The 21,221-nt window shown below is 49.8% G+C and overlaps 7 protein-coding genes across 7 annotated transcripts; 3 read left to right on the plus strand and 4 right to left on the minus strand.

Moving 5' to 3' along the window:
- Positions 1-247: 247 nt before the first annotated feature.
- BX661DRAFT_178133 (uncharacterized protein) lies at positions 248-1,452 on the plus strand. Its single transcript, XM_051534828.1, has 2 exons — positions 248-641; positions 755-1,452. The coding sequence occupies exons 1-2, from the start codon at positions 436-438 to the stop codon at positions 1,350-1,352; spliced, it is 804 nt and encodes a 267-aa protein (XP_051393698.1). The 5' UTR covers positions 248-435; the 3' UTR covers positions 1,353-1,452.
- A 4,782-nt stretch (positions 1,453-6,234) lies between these two features.
- BX661DRAFT_193137 (chaperone protein htpG) lies at positions 6,235-8,142 on the plus strand (the record flags this gene model as incomplete). Its single annotated transcript, XM_051537760.1, has 1 exon — positions 6,235-8,142. One exon carries the CDS (start codon positions 6,235-6,237, stop codon positions 8,140-8,142), a length of 1,908 nt encoding a protein of 635 aa, XP_051393699.1.
- A 54-nt stretch (positions 8,143-8,196) lies between these two features.
- Positions 8,197-10,885, minus strand: BX661DRAFT_178137 (TIP-1 family-domain-containing protein). Its single transcript, XM_051534829.1, has one exon. It carries the CDS (start codon positions 10,732-10,734, stop codon positions 8,236-8,238), a length of 2,499 nt encoding a protein of 832 aa, XP_051393700.1. The 5' UTR covers positions 10,735-10,885; the 3' UTR covers positions 8,197-8,235.
- BX661DRAFT_178138 (uncharacterized protein) lies at positions 10,863-12,127 on the plus strand. Its single transcript, XM_051534830.1, has 2 exons — positions 10,863-11,072; positions 11,262-12,127. Exons 1-2 carry the CDS (start codon positions 11,033-11,035, stop codon positions 12,086-12,088), a joined length of 867 nt encoding a protein of 288 aa, XP_051393701.1. The 5' UTR covers positions 10,863-11,032; the 3' UTR covers positions 12,089-12,127.
- On the minus strand, positions 12,128-13,898 carry BX661DRAFT_178140 (uncharacterized protein). Its single transcript, XM_051534831.1, has one exon. It carries the CDS (start codon positions 13,635-13,637, stop codon positions 12,249-12,251), a length of 1,389 nt encoding a protein of 462 aa, XP_051393702.1. The 5' UTR covers positions 13,638-13,898; the 3' UTR covers positions 12,128-12,248.
- A 2,166-nt stretch (positions 13,899-16,064) lies between these two features.
- BX661DRAFT_178147 (Cullin repeat-like-containing domain protein) lies at positions 16,065-18,333 on the minus strand. The gene has a single exon (XM_051534832.1). It carries the CDS (start codon positions 18,276-18,278, stop codon positions 16,353-16,355), a length of 1,926 nt encoding a protein of 641 aa, XP_051393703.1. The 5' UTR covers positions 18,279-18,333; the 3' UTR covers positions 16,065-16,352.
- BX661DRAFT_178149 (SacI homology domain-containing protein) lies at positions 18,334-20,976 on the minus strand (the record flags this gene model as incomplete). Its single annotated transcript, XM_051534833.1, has 3 exons — positions 18,334-20,399; positions 20,523-20,548; positions 20,971-20,976. 3 exons carry the CDS (start codon positions 20,974-20,976, stop codon positions 18,440-18,442), a joined length of 1,992 nt encoding a protein of 663 aa, XP_051393704.1. The 3' UTR covers positions 18,334-18,439.
- Positions 20,977-21,221: the final 245 nt, after the last annotated feature.

Genomic DNA, 21,221 nt, shown 5'->3' on the forward strand with positions numbered 1-21,221 from the left:
TAAAGAATGCTGCTGCAAAGCGCAAAAAAGCATATTGTTGCGCATATCCGCTGGCTGCCCCTACCCCTCTCCATTTGGTTATCCGCGGAATTTCCAAGGGAGAGCACGAGCCATCATTAGTATGTTGCCCCGTCACCCCTTGATTGCGGCGCGATAACGCAACTTTGCCTGTGATTGGCGTAAGCAGCCAACAAGAAATGAGTTAATTATTTTGGGGAAGGCCGCTCTCGCCAAAACAGAACATGTTTGTAAAATAAAATTACAGCAATAAAAGCCAATTTCGTGTTGTGCTTTTCATTTATATTTTTTTGGTCCTTGTCTTCCTCAGTCACTCGCATTGCCAGGACAGATCGCGATCGACATTGTGCTCTGGCAAACTGAGAGCAAATATTTAGTCACAATAGCGACAGCCACATTTGCCATCGATAGCGCAGCATGGACAAAGCGGCGGAGGCAGCGACAGCAGCGGTGCAAGGCAGCTCACTGTGTGCCTTCTACTGTTGCTATCTGCTGCACTCGCTCAACCCGAGATCCAAAAACTACGTTTACGTGGGATCGACGCCAAACCCAGTGCGTCGGCTGCGACAGCATAACGGCGAAATATCTGCTGGCGCATTTACGACGCGCAACCGCCGACCCTGGTATGTTCAATGTGTATTTTTTTGGCCAGAGCAAAATAAACAAATCGGAGCTGTTGCCGACATCACTGCTAACCTAACATGTTATACGTAACCCGTTTAATGATCAAAAATAGGGAAATGCTGGTAATTGTGCGGGGATTTCCGAGCAAGGCTTCGGCCCTGCAGTTTGAATGGGCATGGCAGAATCCACACATGTCACGGCATTCATCGTTTGACACAGTGCCCTTTGCTGTGAAGAGCGTGCTTTACGGGCCCACACAAAAGCGGCTGGAGACAAAGCTGCTCGCGCTGTGTGTCATGCTGACAGTCCCGCCATTCAAATTTTGGCCGCTGACTATAACCTGCCCCGACGCCCAGCTGCACTCGGACATTGTGGCGAGGGCGCTGAAGCACGGTGTGCCTGGACACATTATAATAGAAAATGACGAGGTTGCGCGTGTGTTCGAGCAGACCCCACTAAGCAGCATTTATCTCGGGCCGCCGGCCCCAAACGAGCGCTGCTGCGTATGCCGTGGGGCGCTTGACGAGGCCAGGCCCTGGGGCGCGTGCAGCTCGTGCCCCGCCTCCTGGCACTTGCTCTGCCTGGCCAACCATATGACCGGCAAATCAGCGTCAGTGCCGCTTCTGCCAACGACAGCAGCGTGCTCGCAGTGCAATGCCGAGCTTGTCTGGGGCCAGGCGGTTCGTGCATTTGTACAGCCAGACAAATGAAAAACGAACAAGGCATGCGCCCAACTCAATTGTCAAAAATGTATTTATTATCTTTTTTAAAAAATTACATATACTTGTTGATTTCTAATGTATTTAAAATTATAAGTTAGGCCATTTGCTGCTGCCAGCACCCGGTGAGAGAGCGGTTTGTGGTGACATAGTCGAGCCTATTGCCAGAGCGTCGTATTCGTGCTCAAACTCGTTGTGAATGGGATCCGCACTCTGCTCTATGTCTTCGTCAAAGTTGAACGGCAGCGGAATGTCGGTGGTTGCGCGGAACTGACCGCAATTGCTGATGTGCTCGTTCTCAACGCGGAAAAAATTCCACGAGAACCGACGCAGCACCTCAAAGACCGCAGCAATATACGAGATGGCCGACGAGTGCACTCTGTGGCCAAAGGAGAAAAAGGTCGGGGAGATCTGCGTGATCCACATGAATCGCAAAATGACATCGACGACAATGGCCACGTAGTACACCCAGGGGCGGTCAAACTTGAGCTCGGAACGCAAGAAACGGTGCTTGCTGCGCGATTCGAACAGACCCCAATCCATGAGCAAGTCCCATAGAGACGTGAAGCACGAGTTGGCAATGGCACTGGCCACCCAGATTGGCTTCCACACATTGCCGCCCTGGATGCGGTTCGCGGACGCGAGCCAAATGGTGAGGATGGTCGAGGAGTACTTGGCGCCGTTGGCCAAGTGAGGAAACGCATCGCCACTGTCCGCGTAACGTCGGATGCACTGCAACAGACGGAACATATTGGGCAGCATCAGGAACGCTGCGTTAGACCACCACTGTGTCGTATTGCATGTCTCGTCGAGGTTGGTCCAGTTATTCGCGCTCGCACACCCGAGCATCAGCACCATCGAGAACGTGTATGTCAAGCTGCACATCTCGTCACCGAGGAAGAAGTCGCGGAACTCGACGCTGTACAAACCCGAAAACAGAATCCGCCACAGCGACTTCATCAGCCACCACCGGGACGACCAGTAGAATATCTTTACCGGCATGAAGAACATCCCTAGTAGCGTGCCCAGCAGCGCGTAGATGCAGATGTACGAATTGTGTTCAATGCGCAGCGTAAAATTGACCCAAAACACGATGCTTGCAAGGAGAATAAAGACCGATGATAACTCCAGGAACTGCCACGAGTCGAGGAAGTCGCGCGGGTCGACCTCAAAGATGAATCGGTAGTTGATGTGAGCGCGAGCCCACGCCATGATGTTAAGCGAGAACAGCAGCAGGAAGACCAACACCAAATACACAGCTCCGTATATCTGCAGCAACTGCCTATGGTACGGTACCCGTTCTTCGTTCTCCAGCAAGGTCGCTTCGTAGATGGCGCGCACGATCAGCGGGACCGACGTGCCCAGCATCAGGCCGCAGCGGAAAATGGTGCCCTGGTTGTTGTGGCTAGTGCCCGTGACCGTGACCCGCAGCTTGCTCATGCCCTCGGAGCGCGATCCGCCTGCGTACCTGCTCACGTACATGGTTTCGAGCTCCGCCGACATGCTGTTCAGGCGGTTTGACGTGGACATGTAGCACCCGTCCACACGGTTGAGAAAGTACTCGGTGCCGTCACACCATTTGGCCGTCTTCTGGTACTTCTTGAGTGCCTTGATGAACGCTGTGTAACAGAGAATGCGGTAGTTCTTCAGCAGATCCATGCCACGGTACACCTCGAGCATGGCGTGCTTGATCTTGCTGCGCGCGGCGCGCAGCTGTGCGCTCGGCTCAAAGGTTTTCGGCGATGGGTTAGATTTGGCGTCCAAATTGTTAAAAGACTTGCCAAAAGCGTTGCTGCTATTGTTGGCCTTGCTGTTGGCCCTAACAAGTGACATGCTGCTGTTCTTTCTGTATGACTTTCCCAGAGTCTTGTCGCTGGACTTTACGCCCATTTTTCCCGAAAGGCTAGCAAACGACATGTCCCTGCTCGGCCTCAGGTTCAGCGCGGCGGCCTCATGCTCGCCGCTGAGCATCTCGTCGTATATCTGCTGCTGCTGCCTGACGCTGTCCAGCCGTGTGCTGAAGAGCGTTTGCTTCTGCAAATAGAAGGTGTTCACCTTTTCCAGCTCCTGCTCCAGCTGCTCAAAGAATTCCTGCTCCTCCGGCAGCCGCGTGGAAAGCTCCTTCTTGAACGCATCTACAAGCGGTAGAGAAAATATTGCGATATATAAATTTTGTAGTGTGAAGGGGTGGGAGGCGCATCGATTAATATGTTGAAATTAACGCGCAATTAGTGTTGCGGGATTGATGTTCAAATAATCAGACAAGTCGTGAGCACTGCCTGTCACACGTGTACAGCAGTGTTGGCGCGCAGTTATCGCTATCAGTAATAATAGCAGCAGCAGGAATTGTAAACTAAATTACTTCGAATCCGCAACGTGCTGTGGGCGCATTCCATCTATCCATCAGCCTGGAAAGGCGACCGCCACACATTTGCCGCGCCCTTACACTGTTATTAATGACATTGCAAGCAGGATACATTTGTTTTTGTGCATATATGTGTGTGGGTGTGCGTGTGCGTGTTGGGCTTTTTTGAACCCAGTACACTATGGCAAGATGCAATAGTGGCTCCCAAATAGTGGGTAATGGCAAATGGCTCGCACTACTTTGGTCCAGCGCACGTAATTATCGCGTATAGTGGCTTGGTAATCCGAATTACAAAATAGTGAACTGAATAAGGCAGAATTCACACACATCCCCTTGCTGGCCATATCGCTGTGCATGCTGCAATGGGCATGTGCACTTTAGCAACTGTGCGCAAAATTTGCCTGGGAAAGAACAAGCGTAAGACCAATTTAAAGGTGGAGGCACAAAACAATATACTTACCATCTGAGAGGCAGTCGCTGCTGGCAATTGGCGTGCGCCGCTGTCTGATACCCTCCGTGAACGCATCCTGCGCCGAAATGGGTATTTTAATGTTGGCGTCGTGTGCCAGTGCCATTGATGTAGTCGCGACCTTTCCCATGTTGCCAGCTGACATATTCATTGCAATCTGCGGGGATGCAGATATTATGCTGTCAAAATGACTGCACTTTGTGCATCCGGCGCGGGAACAACACTCTGTGTTGCTTCTCAGATCCTTGCGTGGCAATTGCTCCGCAGCTATGGTTATCTCGGGGACAATTGCTGACGATGATGCCTGGGGGATTGTTCTCGGGGCAGGACTTCCATCGTCCAGGTGCACTGCATCGGGGCTGCTCAGCACAAAGCTGTCGTAGCCCAGGTACGCCGAGGCGCGCCTAATTAGCGAATGCCGCTCGTCGGTGGGGCCGCGCTCTCTTTTCTCTATAGCCATGGCGATGACTTTGACCTGCCGCTTAAGGCCCTTGTAATCCACGTACATTTTGACCCATTCTGGTACCTGCTCGGCCTCGAGGTACTTGCCAAACTTCATGGCTGAATGCACCCGGCGTGTTTAAGTGTTTAAAAAGGGTGTATTAAAGGGTCCAGCTGCTGTTCCAAAAAGCGCAATAAGGAGAAAATTAAAACAACAAAAAAGAAATGGATAGTAGAACTGGGGGTTTGGGGTTAGATGGTACAGGACAAGATGGTCTGGTTCGATCAGGATGAGAGTCTACCAGCCAGTATTTGTAAACAAAGGAAAAATAATAAAGAAATGCCGATAGAATGTGAAAAGAGGGAGAAAAGACAACCATTTAAAGGTGGAAAGCAGCCCACTCATGTCGGTTTGGTTCTCTGGAAGGGGGAAAATTTTTACGCATTTAAAAGGCAAAATTGTATTCTGCAGTAAAATTACGCCCCTCGCCTTGCACTCTTTCTGTACGTTTTTATCTGGGTTTTACACTTTATCTCCTTGCCCCCCGCCCCAATGCCTGCATACACTCAACGCCGAAGCGATAATCGGAAAATGTAACAAAAAACTTTCGAGATAATTTCAACAGGTGACGAAAAATACCACCCCATTTAGTTGTTTGTCTTTATTAATTTGTCGAATGCAAGCGGCTGTGGGTTTGAGCAGTGCTCTTAACCGGTGTTCTTTTTTTACCTTCACGAGACAACATCAAATCATCTGACAGTTACATTGTGGCCGTGGCTCAATGCCTGTCATTAAATAACATCGCCGGCGGCCAAGACGAAGCAAAGTAATATCCTCGCTGACTTTTATGATATGAATAACTACGACTTTCGCCACAAATTTTGGTTACTCTCAGTAGAATTCTGTGACAGTATACACAAAAATCGCCACCATGTGGACGAACAAAGAAATAAAGTGAAAGCCACCTGGCTTGTTGATTCCACAAGTTGAGCGCCAGCTTTGACTGCCACTGCAGACGATGATGTCACAGCCGTTGTTTGCCAGCTGGTGTGGCTTTATTTGACAAAGGCCAAAAAATTGCCATTGTAGTAATTTTAAAATAAAATTGTTTTATTTGGCAGTGCGCGTGTGAGAACAAAATTTAGTGCGCATCGGAAGTGACGCTTTTTGGAGTGACTGGTGACTGTTTTTGAAAATTTAATCGCTTGATTGCATAGGGATCAGCTGATTCGATCAAAAACAGGACTTCTGGAGTGTTCGGTGCGATGACTGTAATATAAGTGCTTTCATCTCTCACTTCATCTCTCGTCTCCTTCATTTTTTGTTGTTTTGTTTTGCTTCGTTACCTTATTTTTTATATTTATTTGTCTTTTGCCTGCACCCTCAGAAAAAAACTAGAATCATGCGCCAATTCTCACTTCGCCTGATCAACTCCCGCGCACTTGCCAACGTCTCCTGCCGCCTGGGACCCACATCACCGGCTAGCAGAATCGCGGCACAGCGCAGCATGAGCTCGTCGGCGTCGGTACCACTGGTTGCTAGCCCTTCTGTTGCCCATCTCAGGGGCACTTCATCGATTGGCGCTGCTGCTAGCCGCATGCGCTGCTACTCCACAGAGTCGTCGTCGCTGGCTGCAGAGAAGCATGAGTTTAAGGCAGAGACTAAGAAGCTGCTGCACATTGTGGCTCACTCGCTGTACTCGCAGCGCGAAGTATTTGTGCGCGAGCTCATCTCTAACTCGTCTGACGCGCTGGAGAAGCTTCGCCATCTGCAGGCCACATCGCAGGATGTGAACACTGATAAGCCGCTCGAGGTCAACATTGAAGTGGACTCGGATAACAAGACGATCACGTTCTATGACTCGGGAATTGGCATGTCGGCAGATGAGCTCAAGGAAAACCTGGGCACAATCGCGCGCTCTGGGTCCAAGGCGTACATCGAGAAGATGCAGGACGGTGCGGATACCAAGGACATGGCCAGCACTATTGTCGGCCAGTTTGGCGTTGGCTTCTACTCGGCCTTCATGGTTGGCGACAAGATCACCGTGTATACGCGCTCAGCCAATCCGGGGAGCGAGGGCTACTGCTGGGAGTCTGATGGCCTGGGATCGTACACGCTGTCAAAGGCCGATAATGTGGATGTCGGCACCAAGATCGTCATTAACATCAAGGATGACGCCAAGGAGTACCTCGAGAAGGGCAAGCTGGATCAGATTATCAAAAAGTACAGCAACTTTGTCGGATTCCCGATCACAGTCAACGGCGAAAAGGTCAACACCGTCGAGGCCCTGTGGACCAAGGACAAGAACTCGATCACTGAGGACGAGCATACCGATTTCTACCGCTTTGTGTCCCGCGCATGGGACGAGCCCATGTACAACCTCGTGTACAAAGCTGACGGACCGCTGTCCATTCGCAGCATCCTGTATGCGCCGACAAAAAACCCCGAGGACATGGGGTTTGACCGCATCAAGCCGGGAGTCAGCCTGTACTCTCGCAAGGTGCTGATCATGCCCAACGCCGAGGGCCTGCTTCCCGAGTGGCTACGCTTCGTCCAGGGTGTTGTGGACTCCGAGGATCTGCCACTGAACCTGTCGCGCGAGCTGCTGCAGAACGGGCCCATCATTCAGCGCCTAAAGTCTATCATCACGTCCCGCATCATCAAGTGGCTCCAGGAGGAGTCGAACCGGGACGCGGAAAAGTACGCAAAGTTCTTCCAGACCTTTGCTGTCTTCATCAAGGAGGGCGTGTGTCAGGACATGGCCAACCAGGCCGAAATATCCAAGCTGCTGCGCTTCGAGACGTCGAACAAGGACGCTGGCCAGCTGATCTCGCTGGGCGAGTACGTCGAATCGATGCCCAGCGACCAGGAGCACATCTACTACTTCTGCACGCCGAACCGCGAGTTTGGCATCGACAGCCCGTACTACGAGCCGTTCAAGAAGCACGGCGCCAACGTCCTATTTTTGCACCACGCTCTGGATGAGTTTGTCATGGGCCGGCTGGCCACGTTTGAGGGTAAGCGCCTGGTCTCCGTCGACTCGGAGGATGCTGGCAAGGTGCTGAAAAAGTGGAACGATGCTGATCAGGCTGAGTCCTCGGGCGACTCTGGCGTGGCGCTGACAACCGAGCAGACCGACGAGCTGACAGCCTGGATGTTGCCCAACCTCGGCACCTCCGTCAAGGAGGTCAAGGTATCGGAGCGCTTCATGAGCTACCCTGCCATTGTGACCGACTTCGACTCGCCGGCCGTGCGCAGGATGATGAAAATGATGGCCGGAGACAGCAAGCAGTCGATCCCCATGTCGCCCTGCACTGTCGAGATCAACTCCAGCGACCCCATTATCAAGGGGCTGTATGCGCTGAAGGACAAGGACGAGGATCTGGCGCGTAAGGTCGCACAGCAGCTGCTGGACAACGCGCTCATTGCTGCCGGCATCATGGACGATCCCCGGTCCATGATCAAGCGCCTCAATGACATTCTGGTATCAACTGTCAGCAAGTGATACACATGCTAGAGTTTTTTATTTTTAAACAAGCAAATATACAGAAAGACAACCAATTAAGTTATACATGGTCGGTCTGCTGCCATGCCAGTTCTACGGTGTTTCGAAGACGTTGGCTGGCGCAAAGTCGGCACGGTTTTTGACCAGCTGCCGCACCTGCTTGAGCGACAGGCTGCTAATGCCCAGCTTCTTCAGGACGAGCATGGCCTCCTGGCTGTCGGTAGCTGGGTCCATGATCGCCGGGGTCCACTCCTCAAGGGACAAGGCCATTCCCGAGCCGGCTACTCCCGGCGATGCTGTGCCGTCGACGCCGCATGACAATATCAAGCCGCATTCCTTGGCCTTAGGCAACGAGCGCTGCGTCGAGCTCTTGAATGCCGTGCGAGCAGCAGATGCAAACAATACCTGGCCCAGCGCGCTGACATCCTTGGCAAACTGGCGGCCGCCCTGCGCATTAAACGTATGGTTACAGGCGACCCGCTCGACAAGAAGCGTGTCCATTTCGTCCGCCAGCAGCCGCATCACGCGCATAAAGGCCGCGAATGGGAGGATTGAGACTAGCGAAGATACTAGCACTGCTAGTTCTGGCATGAGCGCACCGAGCTCCGTCGAGACATCGTTATCGGCGTCGACACCAGTGCTGCTGAAGGCCCAGTTGCTTTTATTGCGATAGGCACGCATTTGACCAATGGCATCCTTGTTGACAGCCCTGCTGATAAGGTCGAGCACGCGCTGCTTCAGCTCTCGCAGCGTTCCAATTGAGCGCTCCCAAATACCGCTGTCAAGCCAGTCGTCGTTCTCAGCACTGGCAATGAGCTCGGTCTGGCTATCGAGGAGCTTTCGATCCTCCTCGCTCCAGCTGTCGCAGTCTTCACGCCAGTCTCTCGGATCAGCACTGCTGCCGAGCGCTTGGGCGCGTCTGCAAACTGCGGCCCACATGTCGACGTAGAGAGCAGAGTTGTTCCAGTCGCACGCTGCCTCTTCAACATACCATACAGTCTGATACCATGACGCCAGACGGCCAAGCTGGGCGATAAGCGACGACTGGGCGGTCGTGGCTGCAGCGCCAGAGGCAATCCCAGACGTTGTGTCTCGTATAAAGGCCAGCGATATGCGGCTGAACTCGTCGATCTCGGATTCAACATCCTCAACCAGAGCAATGATGATGGGGAACTGTGCGGTTGACAGAAGCTGGAGCTGGTGCATGCAGCTGGGCACGACAGAGTACCGCTCCGCAATGTCCTCGACCAGAAGCACAACATTTTCCGCAATGCGGGATGGCTTGGGGTCATCGGCTCCCAGCACATCGCTGTCATACACAAGGTCGAACGCACCCGGCTCCGCAATGGTATCCATGTACGACTTTATCGCGCTAGAGCGCTCGGCCTCGATCCAGGCGGCCACCAGCTCAATGTCGGAGAGAAGCTCTTGGAGGACGCTCGGCCCGTCAAAGAAATACACCTCCTGCAGGGTGTGCTCAAAGTCAGCAAGCTCGCTGGCTACGTGCGCGATGACCATGCCCATCTTCAGGTAGTCTGGGCGGTCGTGTGCCAGCTTGCGGCGGACAATGGGCAGAAGCAGTCGTATAAACTCGTTACGCATGTCGAGGCGCTCCAGCGCTGTGCCGTCGTAGAGCCACTGCACATGAGCCTCTAAGAAAGGAACAATGCTGCGCAGTGTGCTGAGCACTTGCGAGAGCCACCACTCAGGCTTGTCCGCGCGGTTTGTCTCGCGGGTGCTCTCAAAGTGGTAACGCATGCGAATGTCTACGGCCCTGGCCATGTGCTCCAGAGGCAATGGCGATGTCTTGCCGTTTCGGAGGTCCATTTTGTTTCGCAACAACGTCTCACGCGAGTCATGTAAAATTCGATCGAGGTTGAGCAGCATTGAGAAGCTAGCGTCAAACGCGACAACTGCAGCTGTCAATGACATGTCCATTTTCCCCGGCCAACCCAGCTTGCTGAGCGCTTTGCTTTGCGCGCTGGCTGCAGCGCCCTCGGCATCATCCCAAATATGTTTTGCTGACTGCCTTGTGTACTCTTTCAAGTTTGATGTGGTCCCTAAATCTATATCATCGGCGCCTTGGCCAGAGCTGCCGTTTGCTGCGAGTATCCCAAAAGCGCGAGTGCAAGCTGCCAGGACGCTCTGCGGGTCCTTGGTCAGATTATGCTTGACATGCTCCTTGGCCTGCTCCATGTCTACCACCACGTTAATATATTTCTTTGACTCGCCCAGCCTTTCATACGTTTCCAATTCTGCAGCAAGCTTTGAAACCAGCTCCATCGCCTCCGTACCATCGCGGAACTGCCACGCCGATACGTTTTCGTCGGTGGATGACCCCACGACCTCGCTGTGCACATCGATGAATTTGAGCGATTCATTGTGCACGCGCTCAACTAAATCGATACCCTCCTTTAGGAGCGACTGCTTTTCTTCGTGGGCCGCCCGCAACTCATCCTCGAGCAGCGCGTGGGTGCTCTCTGCGTCACGAAGCAGCTCATCGACTAACTCCAGCGAATCGAGTGTTGTGAAATTCCCATCCAAGAACTGCTGCACCGAAGTATTGGTGTCGCCCACTTCTAAGTTGTCCATGCTAGGTTATATTATCAACAGTTGTTTTAAATGCAGAGTGAAAATGAGAGGATTAAATGAATTTGGGGTGGTTTTTTTGTGTGTACAAGTATAAAATACGAAATGAAAAGATGCGCAAGAAAAGGCGTGCAAACTCAAAAATGCGTGCATGCATGGCTGCGCTCTAAGATTTTGGTGTTCAAGGTCCGCGACTAGACCTTAAAATCAACGGCAGAAATAAACTAAAATCGCAACCAATTTCTCTCCTTTTTTCCTTGCATTTTATTTTTACATTCAATTCAATTCTATACAATTCAAAATGGAGAAGCAGATTATACGGCTTTACCAAGAGCGTATAGGTACGCCCCCGATCGATATCTGTAGACCGTAGACCGTAGTCCACTGACTGGAGTTGGTAGCGCCATTTGTTTGAATTTGGGCTTGAATTAGGCTGGGCCGATTATAAATTCACAGGCCTGTAAAAAAGTTTTATAATTTCAAAGGCGGAACACTGCCATTAATCATACATCTTTTTTCTCTGTTTATAGACAAGTACGACGAGGTATTTAGCGAGGCTTTGTGTGATATCGACCATTTGAAAACCTCTCAGCGCCAGATAACTGAGCTGCGCTGGGACAACAATAAACTAACTGCGGAGGTGGCTGAGCTACGCGAAGAATTGGAGGACCTACGCAACAGCCTTATAAATGAGCGCCAGAGCCACCTCGAGGCCGTCGCCGAGAACGACCAGCTATTAATTCGGGAGCATGAACTCAAACACCGGGTGAGGGTGCTGGCCGGCATATCGGAAAGGTACTACAAACAGCAGGATGCTGCAGTCACGAATTCAGAGTTTGAAAACACGGGGCACAAGGACGCCAACAACACAGCTGCCAAGTCACGCTCGTACAAACAGCAACGACCTCTGGGTGCGGCTCACGACGAGGACAACATGACAAAGGATGAGTTTGATTACAAGCAACTACAGATAGAGAATGAAACGCTGCAGATGACAATTGAGACCATGCGGATCCAGCTCCAGGAACAAAAGAACAACTATGCCGGAATTTCTGAAGGAATTTCTAACGACTTTAAAGCATACAGGGATGTTGCGGCGAAGGAGGCGGCTGACAAGACACGAAAGATTGAGGATTTGGAGACAGAGTTGGACAGAATCAAGGGTCTTTACCGGGAGAATTTGCGCGACTTGATCATTGCTCGCAAGGCTGCTCTTGAGAGTAAGCACAGCGTGAAACATGATAGTCTACTGCTGCGCTCAGAGATAGTGACTCTGCAGCGGCGACTGGATGCAGAGATGGAGAGGTCGAGGTTTTTGCACAATTCCTCTGCGTCTTTAAGCAAGTACGACATGTGAGTGGCCGCAGCAGGAAGCGTATTTTGATAATAATAATAATAATAAATATATTTGAAAACGGTAATATAATAACAGGAGACTAGAATAGTTTGAATAATACAATGAGAACATTGTATTGCTCTTTTTCGTAGGTGGGATTGTATTTGGCTACATTTCAGTATCAAAATTTCCACAGACATGGATTCGACTGAGCACGGTAAAGGCTGCTGACAGAAAAAGAACTTGTCGATGGCAATGAGGGCCGCGAGATCTGCGAAGGTCGCGAGGGCAGCGATGATGTCGTTTTTTGCCTTTTCAACCCTCTCGGATTGGGATGAAAACCTTGCGCAGAACTAGTGCACGAGCTCCCAAGTATCAATGGTAGGGGGAACTTTTTGTGACCAGCCGGTGTCGACGGCGTAAATGGAGTGAAGGGTGTGAGCGGTGTGGGCGGCATAACAAGGGCGCTTTGGAAGCTTTTACTTGCTAATAACGGCGTCGGATAAGTAAAGCTACCATTGGTTGAAATGCTGGTAAGCTGCGGGCTCGATAATAGCTCCAGTATCTCGGAAAAGTTGGAGTCATTGATAGTAGAGCTTGGGTCATTTAAAGGCTCAGGCAGAATATTGATGGGCTTTACAAGATTTGGCTCAGGCTTTGGCTCAGGCTTTGGCTCAGAGTCGTCTTCCAAGTCGTAAATTGCATCTAGCATTCGTTTGAGCAGCTTGGCCAAGTAACCTTTGGGAATCCTATTCTTTGCAATCATGTATCTGAGGTCTTCAGCATCCAGCTTGCTTTTCTCATTGACAAATGTCGCTGCTAAATTTGATATGCAGGTATTCATGTAGCTAATCATCACCACACCGTGTCTCCTAACCATTGCCCAAATCCACATCTCGGGCTCAGAAAAGTCTGCCAGTATCTCTTTCATTTGGGTGGTCAGCTCTTGAAGTGGCATGTTCACATTATTAGCCCTGCAAAACATATTTCCGTGAATAATAAACCTTAGCAGCGCTTTGATGTTGTCCAAGTTTTTGATGTTAATGAGTGGCCTTGCAGGCTGCTGATTGACGTTCCCGCTTACGTCTGTGTGGGCGGCGCCAGTAAATCCCCCCGTTTCATTGAGCGACTTGAATTCAAAAGCAAACTTTTCAATAGAGTCCCGGTGTTTTTGGTTTATTACTTTAGTTGATTTGTACCCGCCAGCAGCTTTCTGGAGCGTCCGGAGTCTTGAAAGCATGTCGACATAGCTCATCCCAAACATTGGAACTCCCTGGAATGTGAGTGCCCAGACGGACTCAGCATCAACACTGTTATATGGGGCATTTGGAGGGTTGATGATGTTGTCAAACTCGACATTGTTGATAATTTCAATCTCCTTGTCAGTAAAGTGAGTGTGGCTTACAACCAGCTTGCCGTCGTCAAAAAAAGTGAATGCGGACATGGCTGTATAAAAGTTGGCAGAGTCGTTGAGCGACCATTCTTGACTTGTGCACCCACCAGGAGGGGCCTTGGTGCCAGCTTGGGTATCAGTGGCCATGCTCTTGTTGTTTGTTATGTAACCGAACATTTATAAATACTATAAAAATTAAAGAATACTAATTGCATTTGCACTAAATAAATAAATGAAAAGAAGGGCGAGCAGAGTGAGAATAAATATGTATTCATTTAAAAATGCATGATGCCAGAGCAGCACCTAGACGCAATAATTCATTTCGAAGGAGGCATTCTTACTTCATCTGACCACCCTGCAGCTGCTCTTTGTTTTTAAGATGGCTTTGTAAAATGCGCGCATGCTAACAAGACTTAAGAGCTTGCTTGAAATAAAAATAAAGATGATATCTTTCGAAAAATAAAAAAGGGATGATGGTAAAAAAATTAAAAAAAAAGATTTGAAAAGGAAATAGCGGAAATTTACGGAAGCCGCATACTAACAGCATGTATCCAATTAAATATTAACATGTAATACAATGAAATAAATACAGCTGCGGCCAAAATTGTCTCATTATTTTCTGAGACTTTTTATTTTTATAAATAAACTAATTTCCTTCTATTTGCTTGCCAATTACTATCATTGGAAAGAAAATTTTACTTATAATATTTATACAAGATGGCTACAAGTTGCTTGTGGAGGGAGAATAAAATAGTTAAATGTAAATGTGAATGTATTACAATTTAAACATTCATTTATAAAAGCATTAAAACTATAATAAATGTTTTGTATATAATAGATTGTTGTGATTTGAGGGGTGCACTAGTCGCCTAGTGTTAAAAGTTTGGGTTTGTTATAGCTTTTATTATCAAGGGAATCAAAAGTAGAACTAGGGCCGGCCTCATCTTACATATGTATCTCGTTGCCTTTGCTGTGCACTTCACCAGTTGTGGACTCTGTTGGTGAGAACTGGTTCTTCTGCGAGCAGACTGGTATCTTGGCAAGTCAATGTTATGGTTTTCGTATGTGTGCGCTCATGCGTGTACATTGCAAAATGAGGAGCATATCTGGGCATCATTATTATGCCTCCCTAATTTGCACCTGCATAATCCAATTAGTACCCTATCAATCGGCATGCAGATGGAAACTTGTTTCACGATTCTCAACCTCGACATCCACTTCCATATCCTCGGGCTGCGCAACAAGACCTTTTGAATCTTTTAAACTGGAAACTCTCGTGAGCGTATGACTGCTCTTATGTGCTTGGACATTGAATGTGCTAAATTTTGTATAGTAGTAGCTGGAATAGCCCAATAAATTTGTGCTCGCTCGAATAGTTTAACAATGTCTTTTCGGATGACTGTTATAGTTGAAAAGATGGTTATGTACCCAGCCGCGATTCCCACAGGCTGTGTGCTTAGGGTCATTGTCCTGCTGAAAGATAGCACTGACTCCATTTAGGAGATTGATACTCTCCAAAGCGGGCACCAAATTTATTTCCAGTATTTAAGCGTACATGGCGCTGCTCATATTGCCCTCAATACAAACCAAGGGAACTGTACCATTAGCGTGTAAAGCACCCCACAGCATCAAAGATCTACCACCATATTTCATAGTAGGCTGAATGTATTTGGCTTCCATCTCGTCGCTGTCTCCCTTAATTTCAAACCTCCTGTGGCTAATTTCAAAGCACTTAACCTTGTATTTGTCTGTCCAAAGAACCTGCTCCCAATTGGATTCTGTAATGAGGGATTTTGCTAGTTATAATAAATATTAATCTGAATGAGACTACGAGAAGAGCTAAAGAGCTCACTATCCGGAATCTGCTGTACGCGTGAAATATCATAAACATATTTCACGCGTCTGCGCTGTCACGTGACTCAGCCCCCATTTCTGATGTCACAGATTCAGTTCACTCATGTTATTTTGTCCATCTGTACTGCAGCTTTTGGTTGTTTTTGGCGACAAGTGGGATTTGCCTCACAGAACGAGAGTGACGTTAAATATGCGCAAGCTAGTTCTAAACAGTCTGCCTACTTTGTTGAACCCCTTTCTCCTCTGACAGATTTTTGGTAATTGTAACAATGTCAATCATGTTCTTTTGATGGACATATCCTTAAATGAATATGTCATCATCCTTAGTCAAAATCGTAGGACAACCTCCCTTGGGCCTTTTGCTGCAGATGCAGTTCCGAATAAGATACATTCTAATCGTGCTAAGCTTGATGTGTATTCTGTTGCTAATTCTTGTAAAAGTGAAGCCGTTGTGAGCCATTGACTTGATGATGTTGGGCTTGTTGCGAGTGATAATCATGAATGAAAAATAGTAAAATTATGAAAAATAGTTGTAATTGCTATAAAAGTTTAAATATACTGTTGGTAATACAGAATAAATGAAAAATGGCGCAGCTATAATATAAAATTTTATTTGGCGTCAATAGGCTGCTTCCAAGCCTGGTGCTCAATTTTTAAAGTTTAGGCTTCATATATTTTATACAATTTTTGAATTTTGCTACACAAGAATCCATGCATAAATTCCAAAAAGTTTATATTTAATATTAATTTGCACAACAAACTAGCAAGCAATCATATAACTTACACTGCTATACGCAGTGGGACTAGTGTGTATTAATAATAAAACTGAAATGACATTGTGTCATCAGGGTAAAAGATATGCCGAGTATAAAAAGTCGATGGCCCAAACAATTTGACGGTTTTAAATTAAGCTGCATTCCATAATAATGGGTATATTAATCATTAGTAGCACTGGGTTCAAAGCAAGATCCCACCCCCAATAAACCAAACCAAACAATACAAAACCAGTCTTAATACAACACAGCGCAGTGGCTAGGGCTAGTCGTCCAGCATGGTGGCAATCTTGCGCTGGATGTCTCGCGGTGTGTACTTCATTGCCCTGGCAAACTCAGGCGATTTGTCTGGATTTTGCCTCAAGAATGTCTCGTACTCTGGGACGATGGCATCAATGGCATCCGACACGAGCATTTTCCGAACGTCAGTGTCAAAAACCTCGTACGCCTTTTGCGAGCGCACCATGTCGTCAAAGCCCTGGGTAAACATGGCCAATTTTTCGGCAGGATTTACGGATGCCGCTGGGAACGAGCTCATAATGGCCTTCCACGTTGCAACGTATCCCCTGCGGCTGCGGTCAATCTGCGACTCAATCCGCAACAGAGCCGAGCGACCTACTAAATCGCCCAGCCCGAGGGATTGCGAATCCTCGTCGCCCGCATACATCGAGTCTCGGAGCGTGCGCACCAAATAGGCGTAGTTGTTGATCAGAAAAACAAATTGCAGCGCTGGCCGCTTCATGTGCTTGCCGCCCTGGTCAACCATGCGTGACAGCGCGTCGACTACGTCGCGAAGATAGTGCTGGAAGATTGACAGGCCATCGCTGGGGTCGCTAGCGTGTTGGGTCACATTAGACGGTTCCTGCGATAGTCCCTGGTTCCAGTGGCCGTCGCCAAGCGGCAGGAATATGTTGGTCAGAAGATCCTTGTATCCAATCAGATACAGCAGGAATGTGACCGTATTGAAGGCCAGCTCGTGCACGCCACCCGTCTGCTTGGGAGCTGTGTCCTCCTTGAATGGGTTGTGCAGCAGGTTGATGAGCGCGGTGAATGACTTGCTGACATGCAGCTGGAGCTTAGACAGAAGCTTTGCCAGCCCGTTGTTTTGGCGCTGGCGAAGCGACAGCAACGACTCGAGGATCCCGTCGTTTTCCAGCATGTAGCCGTAAACGTCCAGCGCATGCAGCACCTCGTATGGTGGTGAACTCAGGAAAAACATAATCATCTTGTCGCCAGTGCCCACGTACGCCTCGAACGGCCGGTCGGTGGTGGTCAAAAAAGTATCTTCGCTAATGACGGTCGGCATTATCTGGCGCACCAGGTCCCGCTCTGCTTGGAAGAGCTTAACCACGTTAACAGTATATTGCGTGAGCGGCGAGGTGCCCGCCTCGTACCAATGCTCGTTGCGGATGGTGCAGAAGCGGAATTCGGCCGGGTTGCTCCGGGTAGAAGACTCGCCGTACCCGCGCTGCCCAGGAATAGGCCCGTCAAAGCTGTTGGCCCTTATGTACCCGTTACACATGTCACTAAACTGGGCGAGCGACTTTTGCAAGTGCCGGGTGCGAATCGACGCATACGTCTTTGTGAGCTTTAGATCGTAGCTGACTTCATCGTTAACTAGATTCAGGTATGTTGCCAGCATTCCCAGAAGCTTTACAGTGTCCATTGGGAAAGTCGGAATCTCCGTGGCGTTGCTGTATGCAGCCGGGTCGACGCCGCCGCTGTGCTGCTTGAGCCACTGACTGAAGAGCTGCGACAGGTTGCCCAGCCCGATACCCAGCAGCTCGCGAATCTCATTTTGGCTCTCCGACGCCGAGTCCAGGTCCAGTTGCTTCAGCGCGTCGCTGGCATCCTTGAGGCGGTTGATGGAGTCCAGGTACGGCAGCAGCTCGTTCTCGTCGGGGCCTGCGCGGATGGTGTCGGACTCATCCTTGGCGACGTTGAAGAACAGCATAATGTCGTCCAGCGAGCCAATGGTCGTTTCGATATTGTCGTACAGGCGTGTGAGCTTCTGCGTCGACTTGTAAATTGGGGCTATAATTCTGCCCAAATTCTTCAGCCGAATGTCAAACACCTTGAGCAGCTGTGTTGTTTTTTCCGCCAAGTTGTCCATTTGCTCGAGACTTTCGCGCAAGAATTCCAACTCGGCCTCCTCCTCGGCATCGTCGTATAAGTAGGTGTCAGATGGCATTCTATAGGCTTTAATTAAAAAAACGACCGCTATAAAGGTAAAAAGAAAAATGCAGTTGGCAAAATAGGGACCAACGTGTGTGTATTATGTGGAAAAATGGAGAAAACAAAAAACAACCAAAAATGGAAAATTGAAAAAGAATGGTCCACACAACTCAACACTCATGCCAGCTTCTTTTCCGTCGGCCAGATCTTCTTGATCTCGTCGTTTCGCAGCGACTCCTTGGTGGCGGAGTTTGAAAACAGGCGGTCCAGCAACGGCAGAGAAATGGCAGAGTTGGCGCGCATGACTGCCGGCCGGTATGCGTAGGCGCTGAGCTTGGGCCAGTTTAGCAGCTCGGCAGTGTGCTTGTCTCTGATTGTCCAGAACACCAGGCCCAGAACCAGGACCCAGCTGGTGATGAACAGGACGTTGCTTGCGCCGAACCAGTGGCCGCCGCGCGGGAAGAAGAACGCGTAAATCAGCATGAACAGGCACACGTACGCGGTGCCCACCAGCGCCTTGCTCTCAAGGGGCAGGTCGTCCTTGAAGGGATACGCACCGAGCTTAGGCCTGTACTTTCCAAGCAGCAGGTCTGTTGCGTCCTGGCGGTCGCCGTCAAAGAAGTTTCCACGGATGTACCGCTCGACCGAGTTGCGGCCGTCCTGCAGAGCGCCTGCCTTGGTCCGCTTGCCTGTGCGCGTAAAGTCGGTCTTGAGAGCGCCCGTGCCCGAGTACGCGCAGCTGACTGCGTCGGCATTGTCAGCCCAAAGGTTGTTGAGCATCGACTGCATCGCGGGGAAGTTGCCAATGACGTCGGTGCTTGAAAACACGCCGACGTCGCGAAGCTGCTGGGTCAGAAGCATGCGAGCAAGCTCAGACTGGACAACGTTAGTCCGGTCCAGACAGTCCATGCAGTTAGTGCGGATGACACCGACCTGGAGGTGCAGGGGCTCGCCGCCGTGGGCGCGGTCCTTCGGGTCGCGCTTGATTTTAAAGTATCCAAAGCGGGCGTTGTACTCGGCCAGCTCATCCATGAGAATGCTCAGGCGGTCCCAGCGCATCTTGCTGCACTCCTTGTGAAAGTCAAAGTGCGTGTAGTGGTAGCAGGGGTTATTGAACCCCTGGGAGAGCTTGGCAAACCCGTCACCCATCGGCTTCTCGTACTTGACCCTGTTCACTAGGTTGACAGCCACAACCTCGCTGTACATGTCAATCATCTTGGTCATATGCTTAGCAAAGCGCTCTCGGCTGGCATCAATGTCAATCTTGAGCGTGGGGACGTAGTTCATGTTGATGATCTGGGCCCACACAATCGGGATGGAGCCGCGCACCTGGACATACGCCATTTGGAGGCCCTCGAGCTCGCGGTCTGTGCTGCTAGAGCTGGGTGCAGCAAAGTCCACAATCTGCTCGGTCTCGGCATAGTTGGACACGTTGCCGTCCTCGTCGGCGCCGCGCGAGAAGTAGCGTGTACCCTGGCGCTTGTACCCGCGACGAGTAACCAGAACGTAATTGAAGGATGTGCCCCGGATGACAACCTTCTGGCACTCGAAGAAGCCGTTGATGACGGGCAGAACAAAAACGCCGGCATTCGAGCTGTTGGCCACCGCATCGATGAGCGGCTCCGAAAGAAACTTATTGTAGAAAAACTCGTCGTTGGCGTTCTTGTAAAGCGACGCGCTTAGCATAGACGCGGGGGTGTTTTGCATCTTCTGCTGCTGGCGCTCCAACGAGCTTGTCAGATCCATGTCATACGAGAAATAAAACGACTTGACCGACAGCGCTTTGTGCACGAGGCGCAGATATGTCGCCTCGTCAAAGGCGTCCATCCCAGACACAACGCGGCTGTCGGCGGCGACTTTAACAACCCTGGTCTCCGTGACCTTGTACACCGGCGACGGCCCAATCGTCCCTACCACCTCGCGCCCAGTAATCAGCACCAAATACGGCCCTCTGAGCAGGTTGATTATTCCCATTATGCCATGCGCGCTCATAGTCATCTGCGGCGCGGCGGCAAACGCTGCTGCTGTATTAGTCGAGTTTATGACCTTGATAGCCCCGCTGTTGCGGTCAATTGACAGGTGCTCACCACCTGCGCCTCGGGCTGCCTCAATTGTGACTGTCGACGAGTAAAACGAGCTATTCAAAATGTAACAGAGCGGGTGAATGGTTAGAAAACATACTTTTTTGTATTCAATTTGGCCAAAAGCACGCTGTCATATAAATAATATGCTGTAATGATATACTACACCTGATATATACTTACATCTGTACGACTGCTGTGCGGTCTAAAGCTCGGGGGTCATGGCAAGAACAAAAAAAACAGAAAAGAGATGCCAAATTCCGTGTGTTTAGAATGAAACGTTATTATTGCAGCAGAATATTTCCAGTTTACGGTTGAAGTGCGCATGCCACGAAATGTGCCCAACTTGTACTATCCCCTAATGAAGGGTACTGGGCTGAATAGGGCTGAGCTGAATTGGGTCAGTGTACGTACCACCATCCTTAGCGAGCTAATGCGTGTTTGTTTTTCGTGCACTTGAATTGCAAAGTGAAAGGGGAGGTAATAAAAAATAAATGTGTTTGCTCGCTGCCAAAATCAGAAGAAATAGAAAAAAAGAAAAAGAAGCGAAGATTGATGTTGGACAAATATGTACCACCCCCCCGTCACACTAAAATAAAAGAATGAGGCTACAAGTATCCCTCAAACCGACATCCTTCCCCCAGATTGAATAGCAAGCTAAAAAGTGGTTGGAACCTAGTGGTAATAGACCACTATGGCCGACGATATTAACCAGTTTGCTGCTTTTTCTGCAGAGAAGCAGGAGCAGATTGATTCTTGCGCACGCGCTTTGGCCTTGACTTGGGCTTGGGGAAAGTCTCGGGTTCAGCCGACTCTGACGATGCCTTTTTGCGTGAAAAGCAGGTTTTGAAAATTCCCCGCTTAAAGATATGGGCTTT

The sequence above is a fragment of the Kickxella alabastrina genome (genome assembly GCF_025024165.1).
Source record: "Kickxella alabastrina strain RSA 675 chromosome Unknown BX661scaffold_4, whole genome shotgun sequence".
Taxonomy (NCBI): Eukaryota; Fungi; Kickxellomycota; class Kickxellomycetes; order Kickxellales; family Kickxellaceae; genus Kickxella; species Kickxella alabastrina.

Bases quoted from the DNA above. Each gene is read 5' to 3' on its own strand.
- BX661DRAFT_178133 (XM_051534828.1), top strand. From the start codon at position 436: ATGGACAAAGCGGCGGAGGCAGCGACAGCAGCGGTGCAAGGCAGCTCA. The intron at 642-754 runs GTATGTTCAATG...GATCAAAAATAG, and splicing joins ACGCGCAACCGCCGACCCTG to GGAAATGCTGGTAATTGTGC.
- BX661DRAFT_178137 (XM_051534829.1), bottom strand. From the start codon at position 10,734: ATGGACAACTTAGAAGTGGGCGACACCAATACTTCGGTGCAGCAGTTC.
- BX661DRAFT_178138 (XM_051534830.1), top strand. From the start codon at position 11,033: ATGGAGAAGCAGATTATACGGCTTTACCAAGAGCGTATAG. The intron at 11,073-11,261 runs GTACGCCCCCGA...CTCTGTTTATAG, and splicing joins GCTTTACCAAGAGCGTATAG to ACAAGTACGACGAGGTATTT.
- BX661DRAFT_178140 (XM_051534831.1), bottom strand. From the start codon at position 13,637: ATGTTCGGTTACATAACAAACAACAAGAGCATGGCCACTGATACCCAA.
- BX661DRAFT_178147 (XM_051534832.1), bottom strand. From the start codon at position 18,278: ATGCCATCTGACACCTACTTATACGACGATGCCGAGGAGGAGGCCGAG.